Raw genomic sequence first — 15,134 nt, 5'->3', positions numbered from 1 at the left:
AGCAATGCTCAACGGCACTGCAATCACACAATATCCCACCATCAACAGCCTGGAGTTCACCACTGACTAGACACTCAACTAGACTAACTGCAAATACTGTGGCTATAAAAACAGGTTATTGCCTGGGTATCCTGTGGCAAGCGACTCATATCATGACATCCTAGAGCCTTTCCACCACCTACAAAGGACAAATCAGAAATGTGATGGAATACTCCCTACCTGCCTGGATGAGTAGAGATCCAACAAGCTCGATGTCACCAGGATACCCTGCAGTGTACACCTTCTACAAAATGCAGTTACCCACCTAAACTACCAAGTACAAAGGCTTCAAGCACAGGGGAAACCATCATTGCATGTTTCCACCTAACACCACCAAGCTGGAAATGTATCAGCCCACTTTCAAAACCACATCCAAATCCCGAACACGCTGCTGCATCAGAAGCTCAGAAATTCAAGGCTGCAACTCTTCTCCAGGTCATTGTGGAATAGGCAATAAATTAATGTCCAGATCCCAGAAACAAATAAATTCTCAACAGCACTTTCAAGCCACAACCGGCACTATTTGTGTTGCAGTTCTGTGCCAATACTCAATCGGCTGATCATAAAACAAATGGCTGGCATTTCTGTGTTTGAATGTGTTACATGGAATACATTATATACCACCACTGGACAAGCTGTTGAAGTGTCTGTCTACCCTCACATGGTGCACATGAAAGACCCTACCGATCCTGAAGGCAATAGAAGTTCCCCCAGCGTTCTGGTTGGTATTTATCCTTCAACTAAGCTGTTGTACTTCAGCAGCATTTCCAACAGTAGTAAAACATTACAAGAGATTTCACAAACAGAAGTGCATACAAAGTTACCAAGATAGAATAGACAATCAAAAGCTCAGTCAAGGAAGTGGGCTTTCAGGGAGGGATATACTAACATGGGGTAAGAGTCAATGGTGAGGGGTGTTGGTAAGAAGGGAGTTCCGGAGTTTTGTTCCAGTCTGCCAACAGTGGAGTGATTAAATTTAGCATGTTAGTCTCCCACCATTTCTGTACTGTCCCTTGAATGCTCTTCCCAAATGCATGACCTTACTTCTAAAGAGCGATTTCATTTGCCACTTACGTCCATCTAACCAGTTCATTGCCATCTTGCAGCTTGAATGTTTTCCCTCCAGCAACCACATTGTCAGTTTTGGGATCAGCAAACTTCTTAATCATGGCCCAGATGTCAGCACAACATTGTGGACCAAAGGGCCTGTACTGTGCTATAATGTTCCATGTAAGGTCAGAGTCACTGGTATCATGAAAAGGGATCTGCAGAAACCCACTGCATTCACTCCTCTAATCACACACTCATTGAGCACAACCCTTTGCTTTCTCCAGTTGAGCAATTTTTATTCAACTAGTCATGTACCCTTAGATATCATGAGTTCTTACTTTCCTTACCAATTTACGTAGGACTGTGGGAAATACCTGTTACTATTAAAGGCACTATCTTCATCAGCAAACCTGAGTAGTGTCAGAATAGCACGTGATCTAAGAGGGAAGGATGCAGATGGTGATATTCCTGTGCTTGATGCCCCTCATCTTGGTATCACGAGTTTGTTTGGAGGTGTGTAGTAGCCTAGATGGCACACTGCAGTTACTATGTGACATTGTTAAGGGAATTAATGTTTAGAGTACTGGATAAGTACTAATCAAGAATATTGTCAGGTCTTAGATGGTGTTGAATTTCTTGATTGTTGTTAAGAGTTATAATCAACCAGGCAAGTGCAAAGGATAGCCAGCTCGAACCTGCCCTTGCAGCCTAGTATTCGCTTGGCTTGCTGAGTTGAGTTTCTAGTCAATGGTGACCCCAGAATGCCAATGCTGGAGATATTAATGACATTGAATCTCAAGGCTAGGGGATTAGCCCAATTCTTGGAGATATTTATCACCTGGCATTTTTGCAGCAAAAATGCCATTTTGCCATTTATCAAGCCCATGGCTGAACGCTGTCTAGGTTTTGTTTCATGCAGGCATGGACAAGTTCATTTGCTGGGGGTCTACCAGTAGCTCTCTAAAGAGAAGTTATGTTGTCCCTCAAATTTTGTTCAGAAACTTGTTCACTGCCCAACATTGACAGGTCTGGAATTACTTGGTTGACCCCTTTTCTCTTTATAGACAATGGTACCAGATTAACCTTCTAGATGTAACCAGCAGCCAAAGAAGATTAGAAATACTCTCTCTCTGTTACTTCTTTAAAGAGCCTGTGACAGTTTCCCTGATTCTGGGGATTTGTCCACTATCAATGATTCTAGACTCTTGTTCTGGAAGGTGGGAGACTGACCGCCTCAGCAGGGCAATAGCCAAATCTGAATGCAACAATGGCGTGGACGTCAGTGGCAGTATTACAGATTATGTGGTCATTTATCTCACTGCTACTTTATGGGAGCTTGTAGTTGCCAAATTTTCTATATAGTTGTAAACAATTGCAAGACACCCATGGTAATGAAAGGTGCTTATACCCTATTTGTCAAGTGAAAGGTGATGAGGATTAGTTGGGCAGTGAACACCAAGTCCAATCAAGCCCATTAGACTTAAACCATTGAAGAGATGGTAAAATTATCCTGGCTTTGACAATAACAAAACATAATGGCGAGGTGCAGAGGGAGAGAGAAACAAAAGGCAATTAATATTTAACAGGCCTATCAGGTGGCAATACTCAGCTACGTGGGTGAAACATCTCAGTAGCAGCTCCACTGGAAGGAGTAAATGCAAGTTGAAAATCCACACTATGACAAGGATAACCAGAGCCACTGTTTCAAAATAATTCTCTCTGATAATGAGTTGTGCACAATGTGGATAAGCCAGCAAATCCACCTCAAAAAGCAGTACTGTCCTTTCCCAGATGGTCATATACAAAACAAAAAATTACTGTGTTGACCTGGCAAAACCTACAAAATATCTGGGATATTATCTTGGTGCTTACTATAACATAGCCAGCTTTAGTTAGTTACACTGGCTCAGTACATGACTGTCTCAGGTTGACTGATCACTCTGTATACCTTGTTCTACAGTGTCTGTGAAAGAGAGCCGACCAGCACATCCCCATGGTTACAGACAGGACTTTATGGCAGATGGAAAATGGGGGAGGAATTTAAACGGTTGAACGTCATTTTGCGTACAACGTGTTGAGATTTACAATTGGGATTTACGCGCATTGTAAATGTTTTTGCACTTGTCTCACTGAAAGGTCAAACACCAATTCTCAAGACAATGGGGAGTTTAACCTCTTTCACTCATTAGAGCCGGGTTTGCTTTCTATCTAACACCAGCTTCTGCCTCCCAATATCGCAACCTGAATGTGGCCCCAGTCCACAAACAAATCTTCAGCATCCACCACAGCACACCAGTTCAAACATTTTCTAAAGATTTATTGGAATAACACCTCAAGATCTCCATATGGACAAACTATTCATTTAACACATTATATTATTAAGTGAATAAATGGAACAAAGTGCAGCTTGCTTCCCTGTCCATAGATAGCAACTTAATTCAGGCTCTTTCTCCCCAAAGGCTCAAACACTACCAATGGGTTTTAATTCATTGATAGATGCAGCCACCCTTAAGTTAGCACTTGGTATCTTCTTCCTAATTACTCTCAGTGGTTTGCTCAGTCACCTAAGCAATTGGGGATGACCTGCTATGATGTGGGTCTGAAATCATGTATGGCCGAGACCAGGTCATGACACTGTTGCTCAGAATGGAATCTGAGGCAACCAAGAATTACAGGGATTTGAAAGGAAAAAAATCACTGAGGCCAAACTCCAAATTAGATTGAATATCCGGCACTCTCCAGCCCCTCTTTCATATTCTTATCAATGAACCACAAGGATCTTTATAACAACCCAATATTTTCATGGTCACCATTACCATTTGCTTGTTTTCAATTACAGATTTACTATTAAAATTAGAAGTCCCCAGTTTTTAATTCCTGTTGCTAGATCATTTATCTGGGTGTCTAGATTACAAGCAACATGACTTCCACACACTACTGAACAAGAGTGTGAAATGGTGTTGCTTACACACTACCAGAAGTTCTCAGGCAAAACTGGTTGTGAAATAATATCAAGCAAACTCAGCAAAGCCCAAGGTTCAGACTGGATCTTTCTGACCTCCATGGTTGTTCAGGAATGGCAGTTTTTAATCTGCAGATCTGAATATTTAAATACATTAACACAGAAAATTCGATCTGTCTGTAGGTCAACAAGTACCTTTGTGCATTTTAAAGTGCCTTGCCAAGAGTTCTGCTAGAAAATCGTTCGAGCTTCCTTGTTGCGTGTCATGGTAGGTAAGGCATTTGGTTTCTTCTAACACCTTCCCCCCCCACCCCCCCCAAATTACTTATAACAGTTGGGGCGATTGCTTCAGACAGTTTGGGCATATGTTCATCCCATATTGAATAGCTCTCTCCTTTTCCTACAAACGTTTGGAAAGGTTTTAAAAAGACAATTTGCATTTAGTTACTGCTGTAACCTACTAAAAGGTCTCAATGTACTTTACAGGCACATAATAGCCACAAACCAAGCATTAGAAGGTGGTAATGACTGGACTGGTGTGCAAGTGGTTGGTCAGAGGTCAGTGTCAGAAGGTTGGAGGCGAGGTAAGGGGAGTGAGAGAATTCAAGAACTTTGGGTCTGTGCAGGTGAAGACATGGCTGCCAATGACAGGAAATCAAGAATGTGAAACAGGTCAGAATTGGAAGTATGACTAGTAGGAAACTGTAGAGCTGAAAGGAGTTAGACATGGGAACAGGGCAAAACCAGAGAACACCAGGCACTAAATTTGCAAATGGAGGCAGAGGGGAAGAACTGTACAGAGCCACTCATCTGCTCACACTAGGGAAGAATGAGCACCCATTCTCACAGATTGAGATCCCAGGATAGCAAGGGCAATGTGGCAGAGACCAAAAGCCAGGCAAGTCATGACATTAGTGGTGATACCACCTGCCAGAAACTGGACTAGGAACAACACTGTACAGTACACCACTGCCCCATCCCAAACAAATATGGACAGCTTTGGCAAACCCTCAAGCAGGAAATGCAAGCATATTTTCCCATTTCGAAAGCCAATGTTAGTAATGAACCCATCAGCATCAAACCAGGGTACTTGAGAGATTATGACAACTTAATGCAGTTCCATCAACCTGTAAATACAAGCCAGCTCTCTCCTGGACAGTCATCCTCGTTAATATAACATGCCTGGGGCCATGAATAAAACACTGCTTGTTGGAAAATCTCTAGGATCCCCATTCCTCTCAGTATGTACCACATCGAACTGAGCAAAAAGCCACCAGAACAGCCAGTGCACTGCACATTACTGCCCATTACAGGTGTCAATGTTTTCAGGAAAATCATTAGAGGAAATCACGAACAAATTAAGGAAGATCTGGAAGACAACAATTAGAGTTGAGCAGACTGTGTGGGGCTACAGGCACCTCACAATTGTCACAGAAAGAAAACAATCCAGGATTGTCCAACCTCTCCCTGCAGCTAATAGGCTCCAACTTGGGAAACAACCCAGTAAACCACTTCTCCATATTCTCCAGAGCCTCCTTTTCCTTCCAACAGTGTAGTGACCAGAACTACACACAATACTCCAAATGTGGCCCAAGTTTTATACAGCTGCAACATGACTGCCTGACTTTTATAATCAATGAAAAGGATGAAAGCAAGCCCACCATGTGCCTTCTAGCCACCCGTGTTACCTCTTTCAGAGAGCTAGGGACTTGCACACCAAGATCCCTCCGTACATTAATGTCCTTAAAGTTCCTGCCATTTACTGTACAACTTCCTCTTACATTTGACCTCCCGAAGTATAATACCTTATACTTGTCTGGATTGAAATCCATCAGCCACATATCATTGTGTTCGGTTCTGGTCGCCTCATTATAGAAAGGACGTGGAAGCTTTAGAGAGGGTGCAGTGGAGATTTACCAGGATGTTGCCTGGATTGGAGAGCATGTCTCTGAAGATAGGTTGAGTGAGCTGGGGCTTTTCTCTTTGGAGAGGAGGATGAGAGGTGGCTTGATAGAGATGTACAAGATGATAAGAGGCATAGATCAAGTGGACAGTCAGAGACCTTTTTCCCAGGGTGACAATGGCTAACACGAGGGGACATAATTTTAAGGTGACTGGAGGAAGGTATAAGGGGGATGTCAGGGGTAAGTTTTTTTTAATACAGAGAGTGGTGGGTGCGTGGAACACACTGCAGCAGAGGTTGTGGGGGCAGGTACATTAGAGATATTTAAGAGACTCTGAGACACATGAATGATAGAAAAATAGGGGGCTATGTGGGAGGGAAGGGTTAGATAGATCTTAGAGCATGATAAAGTGTCGGCACAACGTTGTGGGCCAAAGGGCCTGTCCTGTGCTGTAGTGTTCTATGTTCTATATCTGCCTACATTTCCAACTGGTCTATATCCTGCTGAACCCTTTGACAAACTTCCTCAATATCCACAATTCCACCGATTTTCATGTCATTTGCAAACTTACTAATCAGGCCACCTACACTTTTGCCCAAATCATCTATATCACAAACAGACGATCCAGCATCAATCCCTGTAGAACACCACTGATCACAGACCAATAACACCCCTCCACCATCAATGGACAATCTACCAAGTCTCCATGGACTCTACGAACCTTAATCTTCCAAATCAGCCTACCATGAGACCCCTTATCGAAAACTTTACTATTGTAGACAACACCCACTGCCCTACCCTCAATTGTCTTTGTCACCTCAAAAAGACTCATTTGAAAGACTCAACCTCCCTGCACCAAGCCACGTTAACTGCTTTTTCACATGCAAGTAGGCCCAATCCCTAAGAATCTTCTCCAATAATTTCCCTACCACTGATGCAAGGCTCACCAGCTTAGAATTTACTGGTTTGTCCCTATCACCCTTCTTAAACAGGGGAATAAAATTGGCTATTCCCTCATCCTTTGGGACCTCACCCGTGTCCGAGGATACAAAGATCTGTCCCTCTCAATAATCTGGGACAGATCCCATCAGGCCCTGGGGACATCCACCTTAATGCTTTTCAAGAGATCAAACACCACCTCTTTGATACATGTCCAAGAATATCACAGCCCTCTCTGATCTCAGCATCCTCCATATCCCTCTCCTTGGTGAAAACTGATGTGAAGTATTGTTTAGTCCCTCACTCACTCCTGCTCCAGGCAGAAATTCCTTCCTTTGTCCTTGAGTGGTCCTACCCTCTCCCTAGTTACCCTCTTGTTGTTAATCTACATAAAAATGCCTTGGGAAATGCCTTTAATCCTACTCAGCAAGGACATTTCATGGCCCCTTCAGCCCTCCTAATTTCTTGTTCAAGGTATTGCCTGTTTCCTTCATTTTTGTCAAGGACCTTGTCTGATTTCAGCTGCTTAAACTTTACACAAGCTTCATTTTTCTTTGACTAAACTTGCAATCTTTCTCATCATTCAAGGTCTTGCTCCCATTCAGTTCGAGGAACCTGTGTAACACTGAGCAGATTAGAAAAACTGTGTCACTTCCAAGCCTTTCATTCGAGATGTGGCTTTCATTTCCATGGTCAATTGGTGTTTAGCCACCTCACTGAACCCCTGCAGATTTTCTGGCAATGGTCCACAGAGGCATCAGGTACAGAACTTCCAGATTACTGCACAGCAACAATGCAGGGACAATACATTTCTGAAGTCAGCATAAAGTGTGGCTTGAGAGAGGAACCTGCAGGTTGTAGTGTTCTCATTCACCTGCTGCCCCTGCCCTTCTGAGTGGTGAAGGTTCTGGATTTGGAGCAGCCTATCCTCATGGGATGGAGACAGTTACTCAGCATTCAACCCCAAAGGACCTTCAGCCATTATATGAAATTGAGCTTGAATAGTAGGTAGTAAGAGCCAGCTTCCTCAAGCTAGACAGCCTAGAACTAGGGGCATAGTTCCAAGATAAGGAGTTGATCATTCAGGACTGGAATGACTTGAGGATATTCAGGGCTGAGGTGGATGGAATTTTGGACAAAGGAGTCATGGGATATGGAATCAGATGCAGAATAAATGTGAAGATGGAGGTCCAAATGGACTCCTCCTGCTCCAACTGATGTCCTTAAAGCTGCAGCTCTTTTCTTTCTTCAGTTTCTTGCTTTCCCCAACCTTCGCCACAGTTTAACAACCCATGTTTGGCACAGCAACAATAATTACTGGATTTGCCACATCTTCAGACATGGCCAACATTGATGTAGGAACCCACTAGTTTTTGTACAAGCTTTCCTTCTAACTGGGGTTAAAAGCTGGCCCATTCCCAAATGGTGGATCATAACAGGTGGCATTCTTTAGATGACGTTGCTGGGGTCCTGAACAGAAGGACAGTTGAAGAGCAGAAACCAACATATGATATATGAAGAATGTGGAAGAAAATCTATGCTTATTTATACACGGTAAGTTACAAATTGGAATGAAATGTTAAAAAGGAGGAAGCTTTCAAAGAACAATTGAGAAATATTTGTATGGCCACAGATCAAGAAGGGGGCCTCCTATACAGTACCATTCTGCAAGGTGGTACAACTTGGATACAACAATAGGCTACTGGTCCAAATGGGGAAATTCTGGAGGAAACAAAAGGATTAAGGCAAGTTATACTATTTAAAGCTTCTTGGAAGTGGAAAAAGTGTGATCCAAATGAAAACAGGGGTTTTTAATCACACAAGGCAGAACAAAGGGTCACTGACTATATTTCTGTGAAAATCAGATCTCAGCTTGTGGCACCCTATCCTAGCCAGCATCAAAGTTCAGGAACTGTTCAGTGAAGGTACTTCACAATAACACAGGTCAACTGAAAAAGACAGCCTCGAAGAGAGGTGAAGAATCGGCTGAGTCCTTGGAAGGTCATCATAGGAAAAAGTCAATCTCCATCGGGAACAGGAAAGGGAATGCCATCTAAAATAGTGAACCAAACCAGCTTAAATAAATCTTATACACAAATGGCTGGGAGGTACAAAATTCATCAGCCCAGAAGATAACAATATCACAATTTATTACACATCTAGCAGCATAGCATACAGTTAGTTGGGAAATAAGAATAAAAAATTACCCAGTTCAAGGTTGAGGCAACTCAGATTCAAGGTCACACAGCACAGAAACAACCCTTCTGCCCACTGTACTGATCAAGTATCTATTCTAATCCCATTTACCAGGTCTGTAGTCTTCTATACCTTGGTGATTCAAGTGCCCACCCAGAAACTCCTTATACATTCTGTAGATTGATAACCTACTTCCTCGAAGTTTAAGCAACAGGATTACCAAGATCCACTGAGCTAATATTTACAGTGGGAACTTAGGGAAAAAGGAGGAGCAGCCATTTTGCACTGCTTACCTACTCAGGTCTAGCAACAGAAATCCTGAATCAAACCGATGTGTCCAATTGATGGACGAGGTTATTAAAACCCCAGAAGGATCTAAAATACAGGATCACCACTGATCTGATTGAACGGCAATACAGATACAAGGGGCTGATTGGCCTTGATGTGTTCCTATCGTGCTCGTGTGCAGAGGAGGCCAATCTCCCAGAGGCCTCCTCTGCTACCTGCCAGCCCTCAAGATGTGGCCTTTGCAAGCCACAAGTTATTTGATATCACTGATTTTAATATTTTTGAATATAACAACACATACAGTCTTTAACTGGGAGAGAACACAAAAGCTCACTGCAGTTTCAAAAGTTGTTTTAAACAACTTTGTTCATTGAAAAGGCAGGGTAACAGATAGCAAGCAGGATCAACACTAAGTTAATAAAGGTCAGATGACATCAAACCATGAGACCAGTTCAACCATTTTATCCACACTGGCCCAATACTGAAACACAATTTCAGCCCTGTTACTCATTTCCATCTCAGAAGCAGATGCCTCAACAGTAACTGGGAAGTGACGGCTGTCTCACCGCAGCTTGGAATGAGATTCCTTCTGAAGATATGGGACAACCTCAGCTTGCTGCAGCTTTGTTCAGCTTGCCGTTGTGAAGTTAAACAGGACCAAAAAAAAACTCCATTTCCCACAAAGATCAGGACCTTGATCAAATGCTGCTCACGTTTTTTTAAAATATACTAAAGAACTTAGGCAATGCCAGTGTAAAAAGCCACAGCTACTGTGGGGCAATAGTTTCTCCACCCAATGGAGCAAATTCAAAACTCATGAAAAAAATCTCTCAAATATCATTGAAGTGGAGTATTGTTGTTTAAGTACATACAGGTTGTAAATTGCATACCACTTCTCTTTAACTGAAGATCTGAACAAATGGTTTTCAGGGCTGTTAATGCAGCATACTATTAAGCTGGATTAGAGAAATGCACCAACCTTCAAAACGTTTCACTGGGCCAGGCCCATTTAGGTTACATTGACTTTAATTTTCCTTTTGCAAGAACTGAGAGCACTGGTCCAGTCAAGTTTTGGTACACATTTTTACCATAAACATTTAGAACTTGGGCTATCCAAATGCTTGCATGAACAGTGAATGCCAATAGACTGGTTGGGCCAAATGGACAATTTTAGCGCTGCAACTCAAAGCACCAAGTAGGAAATGGACTTCTGAAGGTCTAAGACAGATTAAAAATATTACTCCAAGAAAGCAGGACTGTGGAGTAAGGCCATAGAGCAATAGAGCACTCCTCTAAGCACTAAGGCACTCTTGGCCTGGCTCTCTCTGCCCCATTCACTCATCATCTAAGCTCACAGATCTACACTGCAATGCCAGTGGGTGCACCATCCCCATCTCCACAGCCCTCAGATTTCCACAAATCTGATATCTCATCCAGCTGTGATTTCTCACCTCTTCCACAGGCAGCATAGCATCAACCACTTTAGCCTCAAGCTCAAGAATTCCCTTCCCAAATCTATTCACCTTCCTTAAATGATCACCAAAACTCTGCTCTGGCATTGGGTAACTCGCACTATAATTTCAAGCAATGGTGGAAAGCATCCTACGACTTCCTTGAAAGTGCCTGGATGAATGATTGTGTCACTACTGCATAATGCATTATTCTCACTAAAAACTTGTACTAAAAAGGAGATAATTTGTAAGTATCCCCAAACAAGGTTTGGGGCAACTGCAACAGACAGGAATGCAAGGCCAGTTAGCTCCTTGAGCCTGATCTGCCATTCAACAAGTTCACTACTGATCTGCGACCTGTAAAGGGAAAACCCATCAGCAGCAAATGGTTTCAAAATTGATCATCCTCTAACCTTCTCAGCACTTGTATTTATAAAGCACCCGTAGCATGGCAAAGCATCCCCAAGCACTTCTCAGCGGTACCAGCAAACCCATTTCTTAGGGTCATACCAAGAGATATTGGGACAGATGCAGAAAAGGCTTGTTTTTTTTTTAGAAAGAGGGGCTGAAAGTAAGGAGTGATGGGGTGATTTAAGAATTTTAAAGTAGAGGAACTTAGAATCTAGAGGCAAGCCCAGCAGAGAGACAGTCTGGGTCATGCAGAATTTAACCTAGGAATGAACACATCAGTCTGGGAAATTATACTACGCTCCCTCAGAGGCTAAAGATATCATTCTGAGGACTGGTGCCCAGAATGGAGCACAGTATTCCACACGTGATCTAACCAAGAGATTGCAAAGTAGTTGCGCAAATTCAAGCCCCCTTGTATACAACATGGGAAGGCCAATATTCCATTAGCCTTTTGGATTTATTTTCTGTACCTGTTCGTGATATTTCAATGATATACACAAATCCCCAAGTCACTAGGAGCTCCATTTCTAGCTTCTCACCATTAGGAATGAATCCTGACCTACCTTCACTTGGCCAATCTGCATTGGCCTACAATGTAATACATTCGCCATGGTTAACCTAGTAATAGATTTGTAATGTCATGCTTCAGTCTCTACTGTCTTAGGTCATTGGTTAAAAAAAACTACCCTATAAATAGGCCTCTTTAGGATCTTCCAAAGCATTTCTTCCGGCCACTCTTTTTACAGTAGTCATTGCAGCAGCCAATTTGTGTCCTGCAAGGTCCTATTAACTAAGGACGGATGTTGAGGAATAAATATTACCCTGGTTGGCAAAGAGAACTCATGTTATTGTTCAGAACATTTACCCTGGAAAGGGGGGCAGGCAAAGCTTCAAACTCAGAGCTCATCTGAAAGGCAACACCTCCAATGTTGCAACGCTCCCTCAATACTGCAGTGGATTATCCACTGTTCTTCTACAGGCAGCATGGCTTCAACTGCTTCAGCCCTAAACCTGTACTAAGCTGAAGTGGACCTCCAACCCAAGTCCTTCTGATTCAGAGTGTCACCTACTGAGACATGGCTAACACCTACTTAACAGCCTTCTCAGCTCTCCTCTCCCCACCTTGGACTGGATTTCCTCTTTCCTCACCTGCACTTCAGAACTAACTTTTTCTAATGCCTAACACAAATAGATACTCAATTTTCAACAGTTCCATGCTTAAGCATTACTGTAAAAAGAAAAGATGATCTTAAAATTAAGGAAGTTAATACGTAAAGAGAAAGTGGATTGGGTACAGCTAAAGATGGAAAGCCAACCAAAAAAATGTTTGCAGCTCCAGCAGTCACAGACATCCCGTGAAAATATTTTGAAGATTTAAACACACACACCAATGCAGACATGCAGATCATCTGCATGGGTTGGCAACGGAGAGAACAAGACTAAATGTTATCAATATCACTCAGTTAACAAGGAGCCAGCCAAGACAAGGATGTCAACCACACCTCCCAAAAAAAACTGGAAGGGTCAGGAGAAAGGTAGAACATGCAGTTAGGTGGGGCGGGGGGGGGGGGCACCACCAGGAGAGGGGTGCAACAGCAGAAGTGGAGAGCTACAGGAGGGTTAAGCACATGTGGGGTGGAAGGAAGGAGAAAGGATCTGGTTGGGGCTGCAATGGAGCAAATACAGAAGTTGTCAAGGCAGAAGGGTGGGAAAGGATTATGGTGCAAGGGGAGGATAGTAGAATGATCAAAGGTGAGTGAGATCCTGGGGCAGAGGGGAAATTGAATGCAATGAATAGGAGCTTTTGCAGAAGTAGAACTGGGATTGAGAGACAAGAGGCAGAGATCCAGGGGTGGGGGGTGAAAGTGGGGGATGGGAAGTCCCAAGGATGGAGTACAGGGATGGTGGTGGATGGGTTGGGGTGAAGATAACATGGGAGGTCCTGAGGGTGTGAGTGGAATAGGTGGGGGGGGGGGATAGTTGTGGGAGTGGGGATAAGGTTCAGGTGGAGAGACGTAGGGAGGGGGTGGGGAAGGGGGGATAGGGCATGGAGGGAGGGGGTGGAGGATGCAGCTGAATGGAGGAGGGGTAAGGGGGTGTGGGGGGGAACGGGTGCCAGCAGAGGGAGGGGGTGGGGTGGAGGAGGGTATGTGGGGGGAGGGGGAGAGGTAGGAATGTGTGGGGGATGGGGTTGCGGGGGAGGGGGAGGGGGAGGGGGTTGCGGGAGGGAGGTAGGGATGTGTGGGGGATGGGGTTGCGGGGGAGGGGAGGAGGGGGGAGGGGAGGGGGGAGGGGGAGGGGAGATGGGGTTGCGGGGGGAGGGAGGGATGTGTGGGGGAGGGGGTTGCGGGGGGAGGGAGGGATGTGTGGGGGAGGGGGTTGCGGGGGGAGGGAGGGATGTGTGGGGGATGGGGTTGCGGGGGAGGGGATGGGGTTGCGGGGGAGGGGAGGGGATGGGGTTGCGGGGGAGGGGAGGGGGGGGAGGGGGGAGGGGGAGATGGGGTTGCGGGGGGAGGGAGGGATGTGTGGGGGAGGGGGTTGCGGGGAAGGGAGGGATGTGTGGGGGAGGGAGGGATGTGTGGGGGAGGGAGGGATGTGTGGGGGATGGGGTTGCGGGGGAGGGGAGGGGGGATGGGGTTGCGGGGGAGGGGAGGGGGAGGGGGGATGGGGTTGCGGGGGGAGGGAGGGATGTGTGGGGGATGGGGTTGCGGGGGGAGGGAGGGATGTGTGGGGGATGGGAGGGATGTGTGGGGGATGGGGTTGCGGGGGGAGGGAGGGATGTGTGGGGGATGGGGTTGCGGGGGGATGGGACGGGCTGGAAGCCCCGGGGTGGGGGATGGGGCGGGTGTTTAGGGAGGCGTTGGGAAGCAGGAGGTCGCAGCCGCCGGCCTGGGAGGAAAGGCCTCTCCCTCCCCGGCCGCTCTCCCGGCGGGTCCCGGGCCCGCTGCCCCGGGCTGGGGGAACGGCCGCAGCGCCGGCTCGGGTGGGGGCAGTGCCGGGTTCCGCTCCCACCTCTCCTCACCTTGTAAAAGGCGCCGTTGGAGCCGCGCACCTCCACCGCCAGCCCGTCCATCGCTGACCCGCGCCGCCGCCCGGGGAGCGTCGCCGAGCCGCCGCCACCGACCGAAAAAGCCCTTTCGCCGTCTCCGCTCCGGCTATTAACAAAGCCCCGCCTTCTAACTGGCCACGCCTACTTTGCCGCCGATGATTGGGCCACTCCAGCCAATAGAGTGACGCGAACACCAATTCGCTATCATTATTGGTCTGTTAGGTCCGTCAATCTCCCGACCTCTCCTACGCTGACTGGTCTTCCTACCCGTCCATCATCACCGACCGCACCCCCTCCCCCACTTCAAGGCGAACGATATTTTGCGCCCGTTGGCTCCTCCGCGCCGCTTGCCCGCCCCTCACGCGCGCTGATTGGACAGACATCCTGCTTTCCCATTGGTTGTTCCGACATTCCTGAAGAATCCGTTGGTGCTATCCAGCACGAGCGAACTGATGGGTTCGGACCCTGCCCTTTGAGTGTGTTGATTGGATTATCTGAATGTCAATCTCCTGTCTGATTGAATGTCATGGTTGTCAATCAAGGACGTTTGTCTTAACGGTTGGGTTTGAAGTTCGGTCGCGAGCGTGACCATGTCTTTCATAGCGCTGCGTTCTGATTGGGTCAGCGACCTGTCAGTTATTAATGCAAATGACTAACGCCCCCTGCAAGCAATACTGTCACATTGCACCGAGACGTCGATCACTGCAGGATATCCCGCCCACTCGCTTTTGATTCGTTACTGCCTGCGCTCAACGCCAATGAACAATCGCCGCCTCAAACCCCACGTGCTCGCTGCCGGGTCTTTGATTGGCGGCTGGTTCCCTGCCAATCGCACACGGAGTGGT

At 45.9% G+C, this 15,134-nt stretch overlaps 1 protein-coding gene across 3 annotated transcripts in view; it reads right to left on the bottom strand.

The window, feature by feature from the left end:
- Nucleotides 1-14,453, bottom strand: part of LOC127586555 (RNA-binding protein FXR1-like) — a 65,192-nt gene extending 50,739 nt beyond the window's left edge. Inside the window, exon 1 of one of the 3 annotated variants that reach the window (XM_052044599.1) lies at nt 14,263-14,453. In XM_052044599.1, the coding sequence (XP_051900559.1) occupies nt 14,263-14,313 (51 nt within the window). In that variant the 5' untranslated portion in view covers nt 14,314-14,453. The remainder of the gene's footprint in view (nt 1-14,262) is intronic. The other 2 variants (XM_052044598.1, XM_052044600.1) reach the window with 2 other exon arrangements.
- Nucleotides 14,454-15,134: the final 681 nt, after the last annotated feature.

Source organism: Pristis pectinata, chromosome 37, assembly GCF_009764475.1.
Source record: "Pristis pectinata isolate sPriPec2 chromosome 37, sPriPec2.1.pri, whole genome shotgun sequence".
NCBI classification, from domain to species: Eukaryota; Metazoa; Chordata; class Chondrichthyes; order Rhinopristiformes; family Pristidae; genus Pristis; species Pristis pectinata.
Note: the sequence above shows the minus strand (reverse complement) of the source record. Positions and strands in the feature narration are given on the sequence as shown.